The 19,866-nt window shown below is 48.6% G+C and overlaps 1 protein-coding gene across 3 annotated transcripts in view; it reads left to right on the top strand.

Annotated features, from left to right (window-relative positions):
- CDH1 (cadherin 1) overlaps positions 1-19,866 on the top strand; it is a gene marked incomplete at its 5' end in the record, with an annotated part of 84,490 nt that overhangs the window by 36,411 nt on the left and 28,213 nt on the right. For 2 of the 3 annotated variants that reach the window (XM_080702058.1, XM_080702056.1), the window contains one exon: positions 19,569-19,786. In XM_080702058.1, the coding sequence (XP_080558184.1) occupies positions 19,569-19,786 (218 nt within the window). The remainder of the gene's footprint in view (positions 1-19,568; positions 19,787-19,866) is intronic. The other variant, XM_080702057.1, reaches the window with a different exon arrangement.

The raw sequence follows: 19,866 nt of genomic DNA, 5'->3' as shown, positions 1-19,866 counted from the left end.
TTTGAATGGGGGTGGGTCTGGGAAGCAAGCAGCCACTGTGGCCACAGGTGGGTTTCCTTCCTTGTCCCACTCTCCCTCCCTCAACTTGTGTCTAATCCAGAGATCCTCTTTTGGGACCCAGAAGGGCAGGGATGTTGGAAACAACCATTCATTGCGGCCACAACACTCCCCCCCCAACAACACAACACGCATTTTAACCTCAAAGTATGTCTCTAATCCAAAGATCCTCTTTTGCTACGTAAAGATCCTCTTTTGAGATCTGAAACCCTTCTCAGAAACTGCCGAAGGCGACAGGCAGCCACGTCCTTACCCACAGTGCCCAGGGTTCGTGTCTTCTTGGATGCCCATTCACAGACCTCACTAAACCCTGGCCGGGCCCTGAAGCCCTCTAAGCCCTTGCGGCTAAGGCCTCCAGGAGGGGGCAGGCCAGGCTGAGCAGCCACCCCAGGAAGCTTCCTTTCCTGGCCACAGAGACCCTCCCCAGGTGTCCTGAGAAGGGAGTGGCTGATGTGGGCAGACAAGGTTCCCTTTGATCTGGAGCAAGCGGAGGAGGACTGACTTTCCCAAGTTCAGGGCTTCCTCTAGCTCTGGGGCATCCACACAGGCAAGGGCCGCCATACCTTCCCGCTGCAGGGGCAGGCTAAGGCCAGAGGGAGGCGCTGCTGGGACCCTGGGTTTGTATGCGCCACCTTGGCCCTCCCTTCCCTGCAGGACAGCCACAGAGGCAGGCAGCTGCAGAAGAGCTTTCAGTTCTGCCAACACTATTTATTTTTATTTTTTAATATTTTTGGGGGGACTGGGGATGGAACCCAGGGGCGTTCTACCTCCAAGCTACACCCTCAGCCCTATTTTTTATTCTTTATTTGGAAACAGGGTCTCACTGTGTTGCAAAGGGCCTCATTAAGTAGCTGAGGCTGTCTTCGAACCACGATCCTCCTGTCTCAGCCTCCCGAATGCTGGGATCACAAGCGTGCGCCACCACGCCCGGCGCCACCAACACTATTTATAATGGAACAATAACAGCAGCAACACAGGGTTCACCCCATCTTCCAATTTTCCCACGGACTCTAGGACGTATAGAGTATGTGAACCACACTCTATTTTAGAAAGAGGAAACAGAGATTCTGGGCCTAGTGGATATATCTGATGCCTCACAACTAGTCAGAGGCATTGTTCAAGTTGAGACTCTACACCAAGTGGCCATGTCCTGCTTAGAAAGAGAGGTCCCGCCGGGCGTGGTGGCGCACGCTTGTAATCCCTCCACTTGGGAGGCTGAGACAGGAGGATCACACAGGTTCAAAGTCAGCCTCAGCTACTTAGTGAGGCTCTCAGCAACTTAATGAGACCCTGTTTCCAAATAAAATAGGTCTGGGAGTGTAGCCTAAAGGTAGAAGGTCCCTGGGTTCCACCCTCAGTACCACCAAAAAAGAAAGAAAGAAAGAAAGAAAGAAAGAAAGAAAGAAAGAAAGAAAGAGAGGTCCCAGCATTTGGGAGGCTGAGACAGGAGGATCGCACAGGGTTGAAACCAGCGTCAGCTACTTAGGCCCTTTGCAACTCCGTGAGGCCCTGTTTCAAAATAAGGAATAAAAAATAGGGCAGGGGATGTAGCATGGAGGTAGAATGCCCCTGGGTTCCATCCCCAGTACCGCAAAAAAAAAAAAAAAAAAAAAAGTCATTCAGGCTGGCCACGGTGGCACATGCTTGTAATCCTAGCATCAGGGAGGTGAAGACTGGAGGATCACAGTTTGCAGACAGCCTCAGCTACTTAGTGAGGCCCTTCACAACTTAGTGAGACCCTGTTTAAAAGAAAAGCCAGGCGTGGTGGCGCACACTTGTAATTCCCGTGCTTGGGAGGCGGAGACAGGAGGATCGCGCAGGTTCAAAGCCAGCCATGCTGGCTTAAGAGACCCTGTTTCCACATAAAAAAGTATAAAAATAGGTCTGGGAGTGTATCCGGAGTTAGAAGCGCTTCCAGGAACCCCAGTACTACCAAAAAATTAAAAATTAAAAAATAAATAAAAAATAGGGCTGGGAAGTAGCTTGGAGGTACAATGCCCCTGGTTTCCATCCCCTTTACCACAATAAATAAATAAATAAATAAATAAATAAATAAATAAATAAATAAACAAATAAAGTCATTCAGGAGCTGGGCATGGTGGTGCAGGCTTGCAATCCCAGCATTTGGGAGGCTGAGACAGGAGGATCATGGTTTGCAGACAGCCTGTGCTACTTAGTGAGGCCCTTTGCAACTCAGTGAGACTCTGTTTCAAAATAAAGAAGGTAGACTGCCCCCGGGTTCCATCCCCAGTACCACCAAAAAAAAAAAAAAAAAAAGTTCTTCAGGAGGCTGGCAGCTGGTTTTGTTTGAGTTTCGTGTGTGTGTGTGTGTGTGTGTGTGTGTGTGTGTGTGTGTGTGTGTGTGGTGTTGGGGATCAAACCCAGAGGCACTCTCCCTCTGAGCTACACCCTCAGCCCTTTTAATGTTTGTTTGGAAACAGGGTCATGTTAGGTGCTAGAATCTCACTTGCTGAGGCTGTCCTTGAACCTGCGATCCTCCTGTCTCAGCCTTCCAAATACTGGGATTACAGGCGTGTGCCACCATGACTGGCTACACTCTTAGCATAAGAAATTTCTTCCTTTACTTGGGTTGTCTCACAATTTCTGGTCTCCTCTGGGCCTTAATCTTACCCTCCTGTTCAGCTGTGACCCATTCTCCTGGAAGAAGTTGGTTTCTTGAGGCTGAGGATCCCGTCTCCTCTCCCTTCTGCCCGAGGTACTCACCACCCTTGCCCCTTTGTCCCTGGACCAGTTCCAGGGGTCAGTGTCCCTCTTAAAAGAAAATAACATCCATCATTTAGATCATTAGACTGCAACCCAGAGAATGTTCTTATCAAACCACAAATAGACTCAGACAGAAGAGAACCCACGGACTGGCAGGCCCTGAGAATCTCCTTTCTGATATAGTGCAACTGAACGGCCTGGGAGGCCACCTCACCCCACTGAAGCGGCACTCAACACCTTCCGCTAAACTCTCATTAAAGAAAAGTGTTTGCTATGCGAAGACAGGAAAACAAGCACAAACCAATTTAAAGGATATCAAAGAGCATTATAGTGGCCTTTTCTTTTCTTTTCTTTTTTTTTTTTTTTTTTGGTACTGAGGATGGAGCCCAGGGGCACTCTACCTCCGCGCTGTACCCCCAACCCTATTTTTTATTCTTTATTTTGAAACAGGGTCTCACTGAGTTGCAAAGGACCTCACTAAGTAGTAGCTGAGGCTGGCTGCCATCCTCCTGTCTCAGGCTCCTAAGTACTGGGATTACAAGCATGCGCCACCACACCTGGCTCGTCCCTTCCATCTTTAAACCCTCTGCTTATTTTCCAAGACTAGTAGTGTTTTCAGGGTCTTTTTTCCTCCTCTTCCTCTTCTACCACCAAAGGAGCATAGGTACATACTACCTCCAAGGTACACTCCCAGACCTGTTTGTTTGTTTATTGCAGTACTGGGGATGGAACCCAGGGGCATTCTGCCTCCAAGCGCCAACCCCAGCCCTATTTTTTTATTCTTTATTTTGAAACAGGGTCTCACTGAGTTGCAAAGAACCTCACTAAGTAGCTGAGGCTGTCTGCGAACCATGATCCTCAGGTCTCAGCCTCCTAAATGCTGGGATTACAAGCGTGCGCCACCACGCCCGGCCAGACCTGTTTATTTTGAAACAGGGTCTTGCTAAATTGTGAGGCTACAATTTGAACCCACAATCCTCTTCTACTACACCTGGCGAGTCTTGTATCTTTCTGGACATTTTAAGCCTTTTCTCAATCCCATTTTACTATTTGCTTTAACATTTTAAAAAAATTATTTTTTCTGTAGTGTTGGAGATTGAACTCAGGTTCTTATGCATGTTAGGGAAGTGTTCTACCATTGAACTGTATATCCTCAGCTCCTGTCAAAAATACTTTTCTAGCTGGGCGTGGTGGTGCATGCTTGAAATCCCAGTACTTGGGAGGCTGAGAATGGAGGATCATGGGTTCACAGCTAGCCTCAGCTGCTTAGCAAGGCCCTCTGAAACTTAGTGAGATCCTGTTTTATTATTTATTATTATTATTATTTATTATTATTTTTGTGGGTCTGGGGATGGAACCCAGGGGTATTTGACCTCTGAGCTACACCCCCTGCCCCCCTGCCCTATTTTTTATTCTTTATTTTGAAACAGGGTCTCACTAAGTTGCGGATGGCCTCACTAAGTAGCTGAGGCTGTCCGTGAGCTGTGATCCTCTGGTCTTAGCCTCCTGAATGCTGGGATTACAAGTGTGTGCCACCACACCTGGCTTTGAGATCCTGTTTTATTTTATTTTATTTATTTATTTATTTATTGGTGGCACTGGAGTTCCTGGAAGCCCCTCTACCTCTGGGCTACACTCTCAGACCTATTATATATTTTTGAAACAGGGTCTCTTAAACCAGCGCGGCTGGCTACGAACCTGCGCAATCCTCCTGTCTCTGCCTCCCAAGCGCGGAGATTACAAGCGTGCGCCACCATGCCCGGCCTGAGATCCTGTTTTAAATAAAGAATAAGCTGGGCATGGTGGTACACACTTGAAATCCCAGTATTTGGGAAGCTGAGACAGGAGGATTGTGGTTTGAGGACAGCCTCAGCTACTTAGTGGGACCCTCTGCAACTCAGTGAGACCCTGTTTCAAAAAAAAGAATAAAAAGTAGGGCTGGGGGAGTCACTTGGAGGTACATCCCCAATACTGAAAAAGAAGAAAAATTAAGGCAAAGGTCTATTTTTTTTTTTTTAATACTAGACAAGTATTCTACCACTGAACTACATCCCAGTCCTCTTTATTTTGTTTGAGACAGTTGCCCAGGGTGGCCTCATACTTGCTATTTTCCTGCCTCAGCCTCCCAAGTTGTTGTGATGATGGGCATGGACCACTGTGCCCAACCTACTTGACTGTGTGTGTGTGTGTGTGTGTGTGTGTGTGTGTGTGTGTGTGATGCTAGTGAATAAACCCAGGGGCATTCTGAACTACACACCACAAAAAAAGCTCTTTTTTTTTTTTTTTTTTTTGTAATGGTCTTACCAAGTTGTTGAGAGCCCTGCTAAGTTTGCTGAGGCTGGCTTCAAACCCAAGAACCTTCTGTCTCAGCCTCTCAGGTTCTGGGATTACAGGTATGGGATTACAGGTGTGATGCGCCGCCACGTCCGGCTACTTGAATCCCTTTCAGCATCTGCCTGCTTTTCAATGCCTGCACCCGTTTCTCTTGAGCCCATTGTTTCTTTAACCCTCCGCGGGTGCCGTGTCTACCTTTTGCTACTGTGACCAAGCCTGTAATGTTTATCAGCCCTTGTGTGTGTGCCTGAGTCCATCTGTGGGATAAAGTATTAAAAATGGGTTTTGCTGGAGGAAAGACGTCAAACAAGTAAAAACATGTCTAAAATGAAAAAAAAAAAAAAAGCATGGTCAGAATGTTCTCTAAAAAAAAAGTCTTACTAGTGCCCACTTGTCTGGCCATCCAAGGTCTTTGAGCCTCACGTCTGTGCTGCACGGTTCCGCCCCTGCACATTACAGATGAGAAGACTCACTCGGAAAGGATGCAAGGCCCTTGCCAGGCACACTGCAGAGGGGATGGGTCACCTGACACGCATCTGACCTGCTTCCCACCCGGCCAGCTGACCGCGGCCTGCCTGCTGTGCCCTGCCTTCTCCGCTCATGTGCGCATCATCCTCCCTTTCCACCGCCCCCAGCGACGCTCCCCGGGGTCTCCTGCCTCCTGTGTTGCTGAGATTCCCAGAGGCGGTCTCAATCTCCTCGGGGTGGGCATAAGTGCCTTTTTGTGTGTAGAGTTGAACCCAGGAGCATTCTACCACTACATTCCCAACTCTTTTTGTTTTTATTTTTTTTGGGGGGGGGGCTGAGGATGGAACCCAGGGACATTCGACCTCCGAGCTACACCCCCTGCCCTATTTTTTTTCTTTATTTTGAAACAGGGTCTTAGTAAATTGTAGAAGTCTTCACCTCACTAAGTAGCTGAGGATGTCCACAAACCTGCGATCCTCCAGCCTCAGCCTCCCAAGTACTGGGATTACAAGCGTGCGCCACCATACTGGACTCTTATTTTTTATTTTGAGATAGAGTCTTAGTAAATTGCCCAGGTTGGCCTGGAACTTGCAGTTCTCCTGCCTCGGCCCACCTAGTAGCTAGGATTACAGGCATGCCATGTGCTCGGCTCTTATTTATTTTGTAGCTACATAAAATACATTGTGGAAAAAAAAAAAAAGAAATTCAGTAGCTCATTTCACTGCTCTTCAACGGATGGATACTTGGATCTTCTCCCGTGTTTCACTGCCACAAACAAGGCCTTGGTACGCATGTCACTTTGCAGGTGTGCAAGGTTCTAATTCTTGACCATATAGGAAAAGGGGACAGGCTTGCAAACGGACCAGGGAGTTGTTTGCAAGAGCCACAGCAGGAAAGTACAAACTTTGAGAACCACTGCAGAGGCAGGGCCCCCGCAACCTCACCGCAGGGCCTTGCAGAGATGCTGTGACCTGTGGCTGCACCCCAGCACGTTCCAGTCTGCGCCTGGCACCCCTCGGTGGTCTTAGTTCCGTTTTCTCTTCCCCCTCTCCCTCCCTCCCTCTCTTTCTTCCTGTCTTGTTTCGGTGTGGTACTAGAGATTAAAACCAGGAGCTTCTACTGCTGAGCTACATCCACAGCCCTTTGCCCTCTTTTTGTTTTGAGACTGAGTCTCACTAGATTGCTAAGAGTCTTGCTACATCGCGGAGGCCATTCTTGAGCCTGCAGTCCTCCTGTTTCAACTTCCCAAGTACTGGAATTACAGGCATGGTTACCACATTCAGCCTATTTTTCTTTCTTTCCTTTCTTTTTTGGTACTTTTTCTACCTCTGGGCTATACTCCCAGACCTATTTTGTACTTTATTTGGAAGCAGGGTCTCACTAAGTTGCTGAGAGCCTCACTCAGTAGCTGAGGCTGGCTTTGAACCTGCGCGATCCTCCTGTCTCAGCTTCCCAAGCGCAGGGATTACAAGTGTGTGCCACCACGCCCAGCTCAGCCTGTTTTCTTATCATTTTTTTTTCTACCTGGAATTCTTAGTGAGTCAATTGTTTTTTTTTTTTTTTTTTTTAATTTGGAGACACATGGCCATGGTTTCGGGTTTACTTCTCTGGGGCCTGAGCAATTACTTTTTTTTTTTTTTTTTTGGTGGTACTGGGGTTCCTGGAAGCCCTTCTACCTCCGGGCTACACTCCCAGACCTATTTTTTATACTTTTTTTATTTGGAAACAGGGTCTCTTAAGCCAGCGGGCGGGGCTGGCTTCGAACCTGCGCGATCCTCCTGTCTCTGCCTCCCAAGCGCGGGGATTACAAGGATTACAAGCGTGCGCCACCACGCCCGGCTAGCAATTACCTTTTCAGGCAATTGGAGTAGGTTTAGCAGACCGTCTTGGAAGCAGCTGCCTTTCCCATCAACGCCTGCTTGTTTTGGATAATGAAAAATGAGACTAGCATCCGTTAAAAGACAAAGTCGCCTCTCCCAGGCGCTGGCAGACAAGCGAGTGCTTGTCATGTAGCCATCCGGAGCTCATGTGACCTGGAGACTGGGGGGGGGGGCTCCCCTCTGCCTCTTGGCTTCCGGCCTCTCTCTGGGGCTATTAGAGGAGTTTCGTTCCAGAGGTCAGAGGCAGAGGGTTTGCGCTTGTCCAGTACAACCCATGTTTAGAAATGGTTCAGCCTCGTGTTCAATCTTATTCTTTTTTTTTTTTTTTTTTTTTCTGTACTGGGGATGGAACCCAGGGACATTCTCCCTCTGAGCTACACTCCCAGCCCTTTTTTTTGTGTGTGTGTGGTACTGGGGTTCCTGGAAGTCCTTCTACCTCCGGGCTACACTCCCAGACCGATTTTATTTTTGGAAACAGGGTCTCTTAAGCCAGCGCGGCTGGCTTCGAACCTGTCTCCACTTCCCAAGCACGGGGAATTACAAGCGTGCGCCACCACGCCCGGCTCCCAGCCCTATTTTTTATTCTTTATTTGGAAACAGGGTCTCACCGAGTTCCAAAGGGCCTCACTAAGTAGCTGAGGCTGTCCGCGAACCGCGATCCTCCTGTCTCAGCCTCCCGAGTGCTGGGATTACAAGTATGTGCCACCACGCCTGGCTCTTGGGTTGTCTCCTTTACAGAGAGTTAGTGTGTTTGGGGCAGTTCATCTCCTAGCTTGGATCTTTACCCGTCCCACCCAAGTGGTGCTTCCTCCTCACAGCAGAGCACTTTAGTGCTTAGAGCAGAAGCTTTGGTGGGGCTGGTTCTGGGTGTGAGTGTCGCTTCAGGGATTTGACTTGGAGCAAAGGACTTACACCTTTCTGGGTCTTGGTTGCTCATCAGCATTCGGCAGAGGGTGAATTAAAAACCCCACCTGCTTCACAGCAGTGTAGGAGTCAACGTGAGGTGCTCACACTTCTGTAATGACTACCATTATGGTGACGATTTTTACTCTTATAATTATTGTTAATTAAATATTTTTATGGCTTCTCTTCTCCACTCTTTCATAGCCTTGCCATTATTGGGTGGCTAAATCATATCTTTTTTGCGCTGTGGGACTTTGACTCATAGGGTCCTTCTCAAAAGAAACCCTAATAACTATATTTCTTACTGCTTCATTGAGATGTAATTTGCGCAGCGTACAATTTACCTGGTGTAAGTATATGCTAGACGATTGTGATAAGTGTACACAGCTGTTCAGCCAGCACCCCAGTCCAGCTTTAGGAGATTCCTGTCACCTCACAAGTTCTCTTGGGCCAAATGGCAGGGACGTCCCAGCCTCCCGAGATCCAGGCTTCCACAAGTCGGCTTGCTGTCCCTCGTTGTCTAGAATCTTCATAGAAGTGGAATGTATGGTCCTTTTGTGAATATTTTGCAGGTCTGGGGATGGAACCCAGGGTCATTCTACCTCCAAGCTACACGCCCCTGCCCTATTTTTTTATTCTTTATTTTAAAATAGGGTCTCACTGAGTTGCAGAGGGCCTCACTAAGTTGCTGAGGCTGGCTGCGAACTGTCATCCTCCTGTCTCAGCCTCCCGAATGCTGGGATTATAAGCGTGGGCCACCACGCCCGGCTCACCTTGATTTTAAAACACTTTTTTTTGTTGTTGTTTTTAAATGGGTCAACGTGAACAAAGAAGAAAGTTGGATAGGAACGTTGTGTTGTGTTGTTGTAGCTAAAATACCAGACAAGAACAACAGGAGGAAAGGTTTCTTTTGGCTGCCAGCTTCAGAGGTCAGTCCATAGTTGGCTGGCTCCACAACAGAAGGATCACGGTGGCAAGATGTGGAGAGGAGAACTGCTCAACTCGAGGCAGCTGGGAAGCCGAGGAGAGTGGAGAAGAGCCCAGGAACAGATTAATCCTCAAGGCCCCACCCCAGGGGACACCTCCTCCAGCCATGCCCCATTGGGGACCAAGCTTTCTACCCACAAGCTTTGGGGGTGGCACTCCAGATCCAAACCATAACAGAGGTCCTTAAAAACAGAGTATGTCACCGGGCGTGGTGGCGCACGCTTGTAATCCCCGCGCTTGGGAGGCGGAGACAGGAGGATCGGATCGCGATGCAGGTTCGAAGCCAGCCGTGCTGGTTTAAGAGATACTGTTTCCAAATAAAAATATAAAATAGGTCTGAGAGTGTAGCCCAGAGATAGAAGGGTTCCAGGAACCCCAGTACCCCCCAAAAAAAAAAATGTCCAGACCCTAATTGTAGCGGAAGAAGATAGAAGGGATGCTGGGCAGGGAGAATAATTCAGTTAGGAAACAGTGTAGATTAGGGTCTGAAGGACACATAATAGGTGATGGTAGAGGTTTCATAGCATAGATGGAATCACGAGTATTTTGAGCTTTTGGTTTTTCTTTTTTTTTTTTTGTAACAGGCTTATTGAGATATAATTCATACACACAGCACACCCCTTCAGAATGCAGAAATTAGTGGCTCTAAGTATTCACAGAATTTGCAACCATCATCACTTTGATCTTAAAACATTTTCAGAGGCAGGTATGGTGGCGCACACCTGTACTCCTAGTGCTTGGAAGGCTGAGACAGGAGGAGTGCAGGTTGGAGGACGGCTTCAGCAAGTAGTGAGATTCTCATCAACCTAGTGAAACCCTGTTTCAAAATAAAAATTAAAAATAGGGCTAGGGGTGTAGCTCGGAGGTAGAATGCTCCTGGGTTCAATCCCCAGTACCACACTAAATAAATACATACATAAATTAGAAAAAGAAAGAAAAAGCCACTCTCACCAACTCCTAAAGACACCTCTTACCTCTTGCTGCCCCAGCATCCCCCGCCCCTCCCAGCCCAGGTATTGATGTACATCTGTCTGTCTGTTTACCTGATCTGGACATCTCATATGTAGTCAGTGGAATCGTACAGTCTATTCTGTTGAGCCTGGCTTCTTGCACTTGGCCTAGAGCCTTCACGGACCATCCGCGGTGCGGTATGTATCGTGCTCCGTTTCTTCCTATTGCCAAATATTTTCTATTGTATGAATACACCACATTTGTTTATCCATTCACCAGTGGCGGACACTTGGATCATTTCCGCTTTTCGGCTGTTGTGAATCACGCTGCTGTGCCTTCTGTGTTTTGTAACTTTTTCCCTCCAACGTACAGAAGGTACTGCTCTTGAAATTAAAGCAAGAACAAAACTTGATTTGGGGCAAAAAAATCCAGACCCAGATAGTGAGTCACTGAGGACATGAGATGTGTCTGTTACTCCCATCCTGTTAGGACCTAACAGTCCAGGGTTAATAGAAGGAAGTGCCTGGGTTTCCATTTCCTACAAGGTTTAAAATCTACCCATGCCCGTGCTCTCCAGCTCTGGGCATGTGGCTTAGTCAGGGGCAGGGCCCAGGCCTGGGTATCACTGAAAAGTTGCCCTAGAAGAGTATGTGCCTTGGGTCAGACTTGGCTGGAGGTAAGGTTGGGAGTTTGAGTCAATGTGCTCTATTTCGCAAGTGTGAATTGAAGACCTGGGGCGGCCCGACCTCCCAGGGACCCAGTCACCCAGCTCTCAGCTGCCCCTTCACGTTGGGGGGGTGGGATGGGCACTCAGCAGCTTTGGAATGCAGAACATGGGGCTTCCTGGCCCGGGGACTCCCAACAGAAAGGAAAGCAAGTGGGCAGGTACTGTGTGGGAGAGGTTGCCTTTTCTTTCTAATCAATAAGCAAACAGCCCCTGGAGCTGCCCCAGCTGGCCGCAGGAATGTTTCCTGGGTCGCAGCCCATGGGAATGATCACTCTGTACCTCTGTGATTTAGGCCATGGTATGCCTGTATTCAGGGAGCAGCGGAGCTGGGAGGGAAGGAACTCCTCCCGTTCATTGTGGAATTCAGAGGGCCTCCCTGTTCTCCTTGTTCTTTTTGAGGAAACCAAACAAGTTTCCCTCTTATGGCAAGTAGGGACAAAGCCCCCTCCTCTCCCCCTCCTCTTAAAACAAATTAAGATGAGATTCCTGGCCCACCGGTGCCCACTCCTCTGGGAAAATGGAAAGCCCGCACCAGGTCTTGACTTGAGCTGAGAAGCAGCTCCAGCCAAACCATCTTGGAGTCCTGTCCATGCAGGAATATTGAGATTAAACTCGGTGAGGGGTGTGTGTGTGTGTGTGTGTGTGTGTGTGTGTGTGTGTTGAACCCAGGGGTATTCAACCTCTGAGCTATACTCCTGAATCTATTTTATTTTGAAAAAAGGTCTTGCTAATTTATAGCACACTGGCTCAAATCTGCATTCCTCCTATCTCAGCCTCTCAAGAACTGGGATTACAGGTGTGTACCGCTGCTCCCGGCAGGAAAATGAGTGAACGCTGACTTTGTTTCTGGCCTTGTCAAGGATGGGCACAGGGCGGTGGGTGAATGAGGAGGCCCTCTGGCGCAGGCCTATGTGGGACCTTTGCACTCACCTTTCTGACCTTACTCTCACCAGATAATGTTATATTATGGGTTATGTTTGCAGCTGACTCTTCAGTTGTTCCTCTGCACCTGAATAAAAGCCCCAAGAGGGCTTCTTTGCCACAGTTCCTAGGGCTGAGCTCCACAAACGTTCAATGAAGAATCCTTAAGTCAGGCTGGGCCTGTAATCCAGTACTTAGGAGGCTCAGATAGGAGGACCTCAGATTCAGGGACGGCCTCAGCAACTTAGTGAGATTCTCTGCAATCTAGCAAGACCCTGTTTCCAAATAAAAAATAAATAAAAAGAGCTGGCCAGGTGTGGTAGCGCAGATTTGTAATCCAAGCATTCAGGAGACTGAGACAGGAGGATCATGATTCATGGACAATCTCAGCTACTTAGTAAGGCCCTTTGCAACACAGTGAAACCCTGTTTCAAAATAAAGAATACAAAATAGGGCTGGGGGTTTAGCTTGGAGGTAGAATGTCCCTGCGTTCCATCCCCAGTACTGGGGGGGGGGGTAGTGCCGTGTGTGCAAGTTTGTAATCCCAGAATTTGGGAGGCTGAGACAGGAGGATCACAGGTTTGTATCCAGCCTCGGCAACTTAGGCCCTCTGCAATTTAAGGAGATCCTGTTTCAAAATAAAAAAATAAAAAATAGGGGCTAGAGAATGCAACTCAGGCAAAATGCCCTTGGGTCACTCCCCAGTACCACGCGCACAAAATTAATAGTAATAATAATTAATAAATAGGACTAGGAGTGTAGCTCAGAGGTAGAACAACCATGGGTTCAATCCCCAGTACTCCCCCCCCCCAAAAAAAAAAAATTCTTAAGCCTATTCCTCAAAGGAGTTGGGCACCAGGGAAACTGACAGCGGAGGCTCTTAACCCTATCGCCTATGAAGCCACCTCCATTGGTTGAATCGCGGCCCCACAGAGGTGAAACGTTAGCGTGTGTGCTGGCTCTTCACGGACTCGGTGCCCTTCGTGACTTTTGTAGCATTTTTCACTGGGCTGATTCTGATCAGCACCTGTGGTATTTGCTGTTGAGAAAGAAATGCATTCGCCCAAGTAGAAGTCTGAGTGGGAAGGGAAAGATACCTCCACCATGACCAGTCAGCAGCGCCAGTGACCTCGCAGCAGAGGGGAGAGCAGGGGCGAGGGTTCCCTGCATCCCGTTTACTCCCCTTTGGGAAGTAAAGGGTGACTGGGCCAGGGCTGTTTCCCTCCACCTTTAACCCACCAGGTTCTCTCTCACTGCACACCGTTCTCCACCCGCCCGGCCTGTGTCTCAGATGTGCTCACATCTGACTCAGGGGTGAAGGCCAGGAAGCCGTGAATAGATCAGGAGAAACCTGATAAGCCGCATGCAAATCGGCTTCCTGTCCTGGGATCCCATGGAGCCACCTGCCAGCGGGGGTGGGAGTCTGAGCTGGCATAGGTGTTGGGGACCCAAGCTGGAGTTCTGCACAAGCCAGGTGACCTTCCGAGTGGCTTGTCTTGCCAAGAGAAAGGCCGGCGGAGGCTGGCTGATTAGAGAAACGCCAGCTCCTCCAGCTCTTGCAAAGCGGTGACCTAATGCAGAGCAGTCTTGAGTCTGGAATTTCAGACTTCCTCCTGCGCTACGTGGCTGGCTGAATGTCCTTCTGTTTTCTGAGGTCTGGCCCTGGGTTTCCAAGGCTGGGTATTTGTCCAAGGAGGGAGTGAGGGAGGGGTGTGTAGAACAATGTTTTGCCCTTTTTATCCTCACTCTAGTCATTTCCCAGTTGGTCCAATCTTCATGTGAATTAACCTCTCCATGTCCGTTCAGCTGTTGGAGACTGGACAGGCTTCCTGGCGCTAAGTCCTGACTAGATACGTGGTGTCAGGTCACAGCTGCTGCCTCTTTCTAGCTGTGTGCCTTGGCCACGTCCCTTCACCTCTCTGGGTCTTGGCTACCTTATTTTTCATTCATTTATGTACACATGTATGTATGTACATACGTAACGCTACGTAACACATACATACTGGGGATTAGACCCAGGGACACTCTTATCTCTGAGCCACACCCCCCCAGCCCTATTTTATTTTTCATTTGGAAACAGGATTTCAGTAAGTAGCGGAGGCTGGCTTCGAACCTGCGTTCCTCTTGTCTCAGCCTCCCAAGTACTGGTATTACAGATGTGTGCCTCACTTATAAAGAAGATATAAAATCCCTACCTCATTACCTCACAGAGCTGCCAAATACAATAAGGTGGTTTTGTTTTGTGTTTGGTACTGGGGATTGAACTCAGGGACATTATACATTCAAGCTGCACCTCCAGACCTTTATATTTTTTGTTATTAAACAGGGTCTTGCTCAGCTACTTAGTGAGGCCCTTTGCAACTCAGTGAGACCCTGTTTCAAAATAAAGAATAAAAAAATAGGGCTGGGATGTAGCTCAGAGGTAGAATGCCCCTGGGTTCTATCCCCAGTACCACAAAAAAAGAAAGAAAAAAAGGAAAAGAAAGAAAGAAAAAGAAAAGATCAACGTGGAGGGAAGTTTGGTACGGCTTTGTGGTTGAGTTAGAAGCAGCGCTCCTGTCCCTCCAAAGGAAAATCGAAGCCCTGCCTGGCTAAATGAGGCCGCCTGTCTTTCCAGAGCCCTTTCATCAAGTCAAACTTCCTGTCTTTCATCTTCAGTGTTTAAGTTAGAAACTGAAGCCCTTGGTTTGGGGGAACACAATAGCAGCATGGCCCCCAAAGTTCTCTGATCTCATATGCATAGCTTGAGCTGGGCTCTTGGGTTCAGATGGAGTTTGGCTAAGCACAGCTCTTTTGGTGTGAGCTGGGGGTTTGTGTTGGGAGGAGAGGGAGATGGTCCATGGTGTGCCCTTTGTATGTGATGTGGGCGGCGGGTAGGGCTGCTCAGAAAGCGGGCTACCCCACCGGGTACTGAACATCTCCAGGATGGTTAGCTAGCCAGCAGCCTTTGCTAGCAGGCCTCAGCCCTCAAAACCCAGCGCCTGTGGAGGTCTTGAGAGGCTTCTCCACCCACTCGCATTCCAGTTCCAGTGCCACCAGGGGGTGGCAGAGAAAGCCCCTTCTAGTGGACCTGAGGCTGTAGCACAAAGGCATTCCAGGAGAGGAATGTTGCTGAGGGCTTAAAGCCTGCCCGCCCGGGGCCAAGGGCTTTTCATGAACTTGGGTTTCATTTGTATTTAAATTTTAGTCATCCTTTCTAGGGGTTTCTGTTTAAAGCTACTGCTTCTGTTTAGAGCACTAGAGACTGGTCCACTGGAGGATCACGACATGCACTGTCCCTTTGCGTCAAAGGATCTGTCTTTTTTTTTATATATATATACTGAGGATTGAACTCAGGGGGAGGGGAGATTCTCCTCCGAGCTACACCCCCATCCCTATTTTATTCTTTATTTTGAAATGGGGTATCACTAAATTGCAGAGGGCCTCACTAAGTAGCTGAAGCTGACCGAGAACCCACAATCCTCCTGTCTCAGACTCCCAAGTACTGGGATTACAAGCGTGGTGCGCGCCGGGCTTCGTTAACCTTTTATTGTGAGATACTGAAGTGCACCCGGTCCCGCAGGCTGACCTCTGGTGTCCACGTAGCGCTCTCCTCCTTGCCTCCCACCTGCCGTTCTTAGTGCCACCCACCCAGCCGTGGCCAGAGTTGAGGGAGCTTCCCAGAGCTTTGCTGGAGCTGGACAGCCCTGTCTTTCCCGTAATTGGCAATTTATCAGCCCAGAGGATCCGGTTTTACAGAAAGATAATGAGTCTTAATGAGCACCTGGAAGTGCAGGTTGGGGCTCTCCGTCACACTTCCTCAGTGGCTTGTCAAAGGCGAGGCTTAGCCACCATGAACCCGAGGTGCCGCAAGCAGGTTAAGTGCCTTTGCATCGAGTTATTTACAAAACCATTTTCATTTTTCCTGGCTACCACCCTTGGCAAGTCCGATCATGCTTGTGTCAGTTTTCACTGCCCAGCTTTGGACCAGCCAGGGAAAGGAATCCAGGGCAGCTCTTGATCCCTGCCTACGTGACAAGCCCTCAGACAGCCCAGTCGTCCCATACTTAGGCTGGCCGTGAGGGACGGTCCTTTGAAGAGCATCTTACTTTGCCATTATAGACTCCAAGGGTGTTATCTCTCCGTTCTTTAAGGTCTTGGCATTTCTTCTCTTAGTTTCTATGGCTTCTCTGTTCATATAGTAAATTCTTTTCTTTCTGTTTTGTCTATCCCAAAGCACAGACATAATAGCCATTTCTTCCTCTTGAAATGCGCTGCAGCTCCCAAAATATGGTCATGCTCACTGTCTTGGGTTAATCTTCATGGAACCCTGAAGAGGTAGGCTCCCCAGTGGAGCTACCGTCATGTCACAGCAGAAACAGTGCAGACCACCACGGCCCCGGGCGGGTAAGCCCTTTGTTTAAGGCCGCCCAGCAAAAAGATGGCAGAACCTGGGTTTATGATCCAGTGGCAAGCCTGAGGCCAGTCCTGTTTTCTCCTGTCTTTCCATCACTTATTACAGCTGCCCCTGCTCACCCCATCCCCAGCCCCTCAAGTTTGTAACGGGAGTTGTAGACCCAGCCAAAGGGCTAAGTAGGAGTGGGGCATGGTGGCTGTTTAGCAAACCTGGAGGGAGGATCAAGGGAGACATTCAGTAAAGGGCTGGCTCGCTCCCAGTGAACTAACTCTTTCTATGTGGCTGCCCAGTTCGTTTATTGATTGGTTGGTTATGCTACTGGGGATTGAACCCAAGCACATTCTACTGCCAAGCTATACCCCAGACCTATTTTATTTTTATTTTGAAACAGGGTCTCATTAGTTGCTGGAAGTCTCACTACTTGTGGAGGCTGTCCTCAAACCTGAATCTTCCTCGTCTCAGCCTCCCAAGGACTGAGATTACAGGTGTGAGCTACCCTCTCCAGCTGCTCAGTTTATTTTCAAGATAGCTGATTTCCAGCGACTGCACGGGTAGCATCAGATTTCTATCATTCTTGGGCTTCTAACTTGGAGCAGAATTCTCCCTTAAAAATAGCCCAGGGAAGCTGGGCATGGTGGTGCATGCTTGTAATCCCGGTACTTAGGAGGTTCAGACAGGAGATCTCAGGTTCATGGCCAGCCTCAGCAATTTAGTGAGACCCTGTTTCAAAATTTAAAAATATAAACAGGGCTAGGGTGTAGCTCAGAGGTAGAATGTCCCTGGGTTCAACCCCCCCAAGCATGTACACAGACAAAAAAAAACTCAGGGATTACCACTCCTCGGTATCCTTCCAAAAGAATTAATTTTTATTTATTTTTTGGTGGTACTAGGGGTGGAACCCAGAGGCTTTCTACCTCCGGGCTATACTCCCAGACCTTTTTTTTTTTTTTTTTTTTTTTTTTTTGGTGGTACTGGGGTTCCTGGAAGCCCTTCTACTTCTGGGCTACACTCCCAGACCTATTTTTACATTTTTATTTGGAAACAGGGTCTCCTAAGCCAGCGCGCGCGGCTGGCTTCGAACCTGCGCGATCCTCCTGTCTCAGCCTCCCAAGCGCGGGGATTACAAGCGTGCGCCACCACGCCCAGCACTCCCAGACCTTTTAAAAAATATTTTATTTGGAAACAGGGTCTCACTAAGTTGCTGAGAGCCTCACTAAGTAGCCAAGGCTGGCTCCGAACCCGCGCCTTCCTCCTGCCTCAGCCTCCCAAGCGCGGGGATCACAAGGGTGTGCCGCCACGCCCGGCATCTTCCAAAAGAATTAAAATCAGCATATCCATATTTATAACAGCACACTTCACTAGAGCCAACGATGGAGCCCAGCGAGGTATCCCTCAACAGATGACTAGATAACGGAAATATCCTATGTACACATAGTGGGATTCACTCAGCCACGAAGAAGAATAAAACTATGTTTGCAGGAAAATAGATGCAACCAGAGAGTATTATGCTAAATGAGGCCGGTCTCAGAAAGTCAAGGGTTGAATGAGAGCTAGAGAGAAAGAAAACAAAGGCACTTGAGGCAATTGAGGAAAGGGACCAGTTGAATAGTGGAAGGGATGAGGGGAGGGAGGAAGGGAGGGAAAAACTGATGAAGGCAGCAGTTCGGCTAACACTCTGTCCGTATATGGAGGCATCCCCACCAATCTCAGAACGCGCGTGGGGGCAGGTGGGTAGTTGGTACCACATTAAATTTTCCTATGATGTGAAATTATAATGCACCAATAAAAGCATTTTTTTTTTTTTTTGTGGTACCGGGGTTCCTGGAAGCCCTTCTACCTCCGGGCTACACTCCCAGACCTATTTTGACATTTTTATTTTGGAAACAGGGTCTCCTAAGCCAACACGCGCGGCTGGCTTCGAACCTGCGCGATCCTCCTGTCTCTGCCTCCCAAGCGCGGGGATTACAAGCGTGCGCCACCACGCCTGGCCAAAAGCATTTTTAATTATGGGATATCAGGTGAATTTCTTAATTTCTCCGAGCCTCTGTTCCATTACAAAATGGGAGTACCCACCTACTTACCTCCTAATTTTTCTTCAGCACCAATTTTGGCTTCGGGCATACTTGCAATGGCGCCCCCTGGTGGAAGAAATGAAACGTCGCCCAGGCCTCACCTGTGGCTTGCGGACTTTCTGGCAGAAACCTGATCCTCCTCAACAGAGGTGTCTAGCCTTGTAAAACAGGCGTGACAGCAGGACGTTTTAGAGAAGAACAGTTTGATGAAATAAAAATTTCACGGGAGGGATGACTGTTTGAAAGGGAGGAGAGCAGGCTAATCTCCGAGTTTCCTAGAAGGAGCTATCTTGTCAACGGTTCCCTCTGCCTGGAAGCCTCTTTGTTAAGTTCTCCTTAAATGTTTATAAGTAAGTAGATTGATAAATAAAAATATGGGGTCTCACTGTGTTGCCCAGACGGGTCTTAAATCAAGGGAGCCTCCTGCTTCAGCCTCCTGATTCAGAGTTGACTTTTGTTGTTATTGTTTTGACACTGGGGATTGAAAACAGGGGCATTCTACCTCTGAGCTATATCCCCAGCCCTACCATGTTTTTAAATTTGAAATAGGGCCTCATTAAGTTACTGAGATTGGCCTTCAACCTAGATCCTCCTGTCTCAGCCTCCCAAGTACTGGGATTACAAGTGTGCCTCACCAAGCCCACTCAGAGTCTCCTCTTAATTACACCCTACGGCCTCTCTTTTAGTCTCTGACGCTGTTGACACGCATACTATTTATTGCTATGTAGATGCTCCCCAGTATCTCAAAATGCTTTGGCTTCAACCTTCAGGCTTTATAGATATCCTGTCTTCTTTAAGATCCATTTTCATATTGACGAGAGCTGTCTGAAGCAGAGGTCCTTTTTGGGTTGTTGTGCCTGAAACAGAAAAAGTCACTTTCTAGACAAGATTCTATTTTCACTTGACAACTAAGTAAGAAAAAAAATCAGAGCCTAAGGAAGGGCCGCCCTGTCATTGCGAACGCAGAACGTGATGGTGCGGCGGGCTCCTGGGAGAGCTCTGTGTTCTGTCCCCAGATGGTGGCTTTGCTCGCGCTCATTTCCACGAGCTGGGTTTTTGATAGGCGAATGGAGTCTACTGTCTGGATAAGGACCGCCCTTGTCTTTAGTCTTTGCGGCTGCCTCATCGCTGTGATTTCTGTTTTGCAGTGAGCTTTGAAGGCTGCACCGGTCGGCCAAGGACGGTCTACTTTTCTGAAGATTCCCGGTTCAAAGTGGGTACCGACGGGGAAGTCACCGTCAAACGGCCTGTGCATCTTCACAATCCAGAGACCAGTTTTCTCGTCCACGCCTGGGACTCCACCGGCAGAAAGCTCTCCACCACAATCACGCTGAAGGCGGCGCAGCACCGTCGCCACCACCACCCTGTACGTTGCGGTATCTCTTAGACGTTCATGGTTGTTTCAGTCGGCTGTCTAATCAGGATTTCTCAGTCTCAGCACCACCT

The sequence above is a fragment of the Muscardinus avellanarius genome (assembly GCF_963383645.1).
Source record: "Muscardinus avellanarius genome assembly, chromosome: 10".
NCBI classification, from domain to species: domain Eukaryota; kingdom Metazoa; phylum Chordata; class Mammalia; order Rodentia; family Gliridae; genus Muscardinus; species Muscardinus avellanarius.
This window is presented reverse-complemented; position numbering and strand designations above follow the sequence as displayed.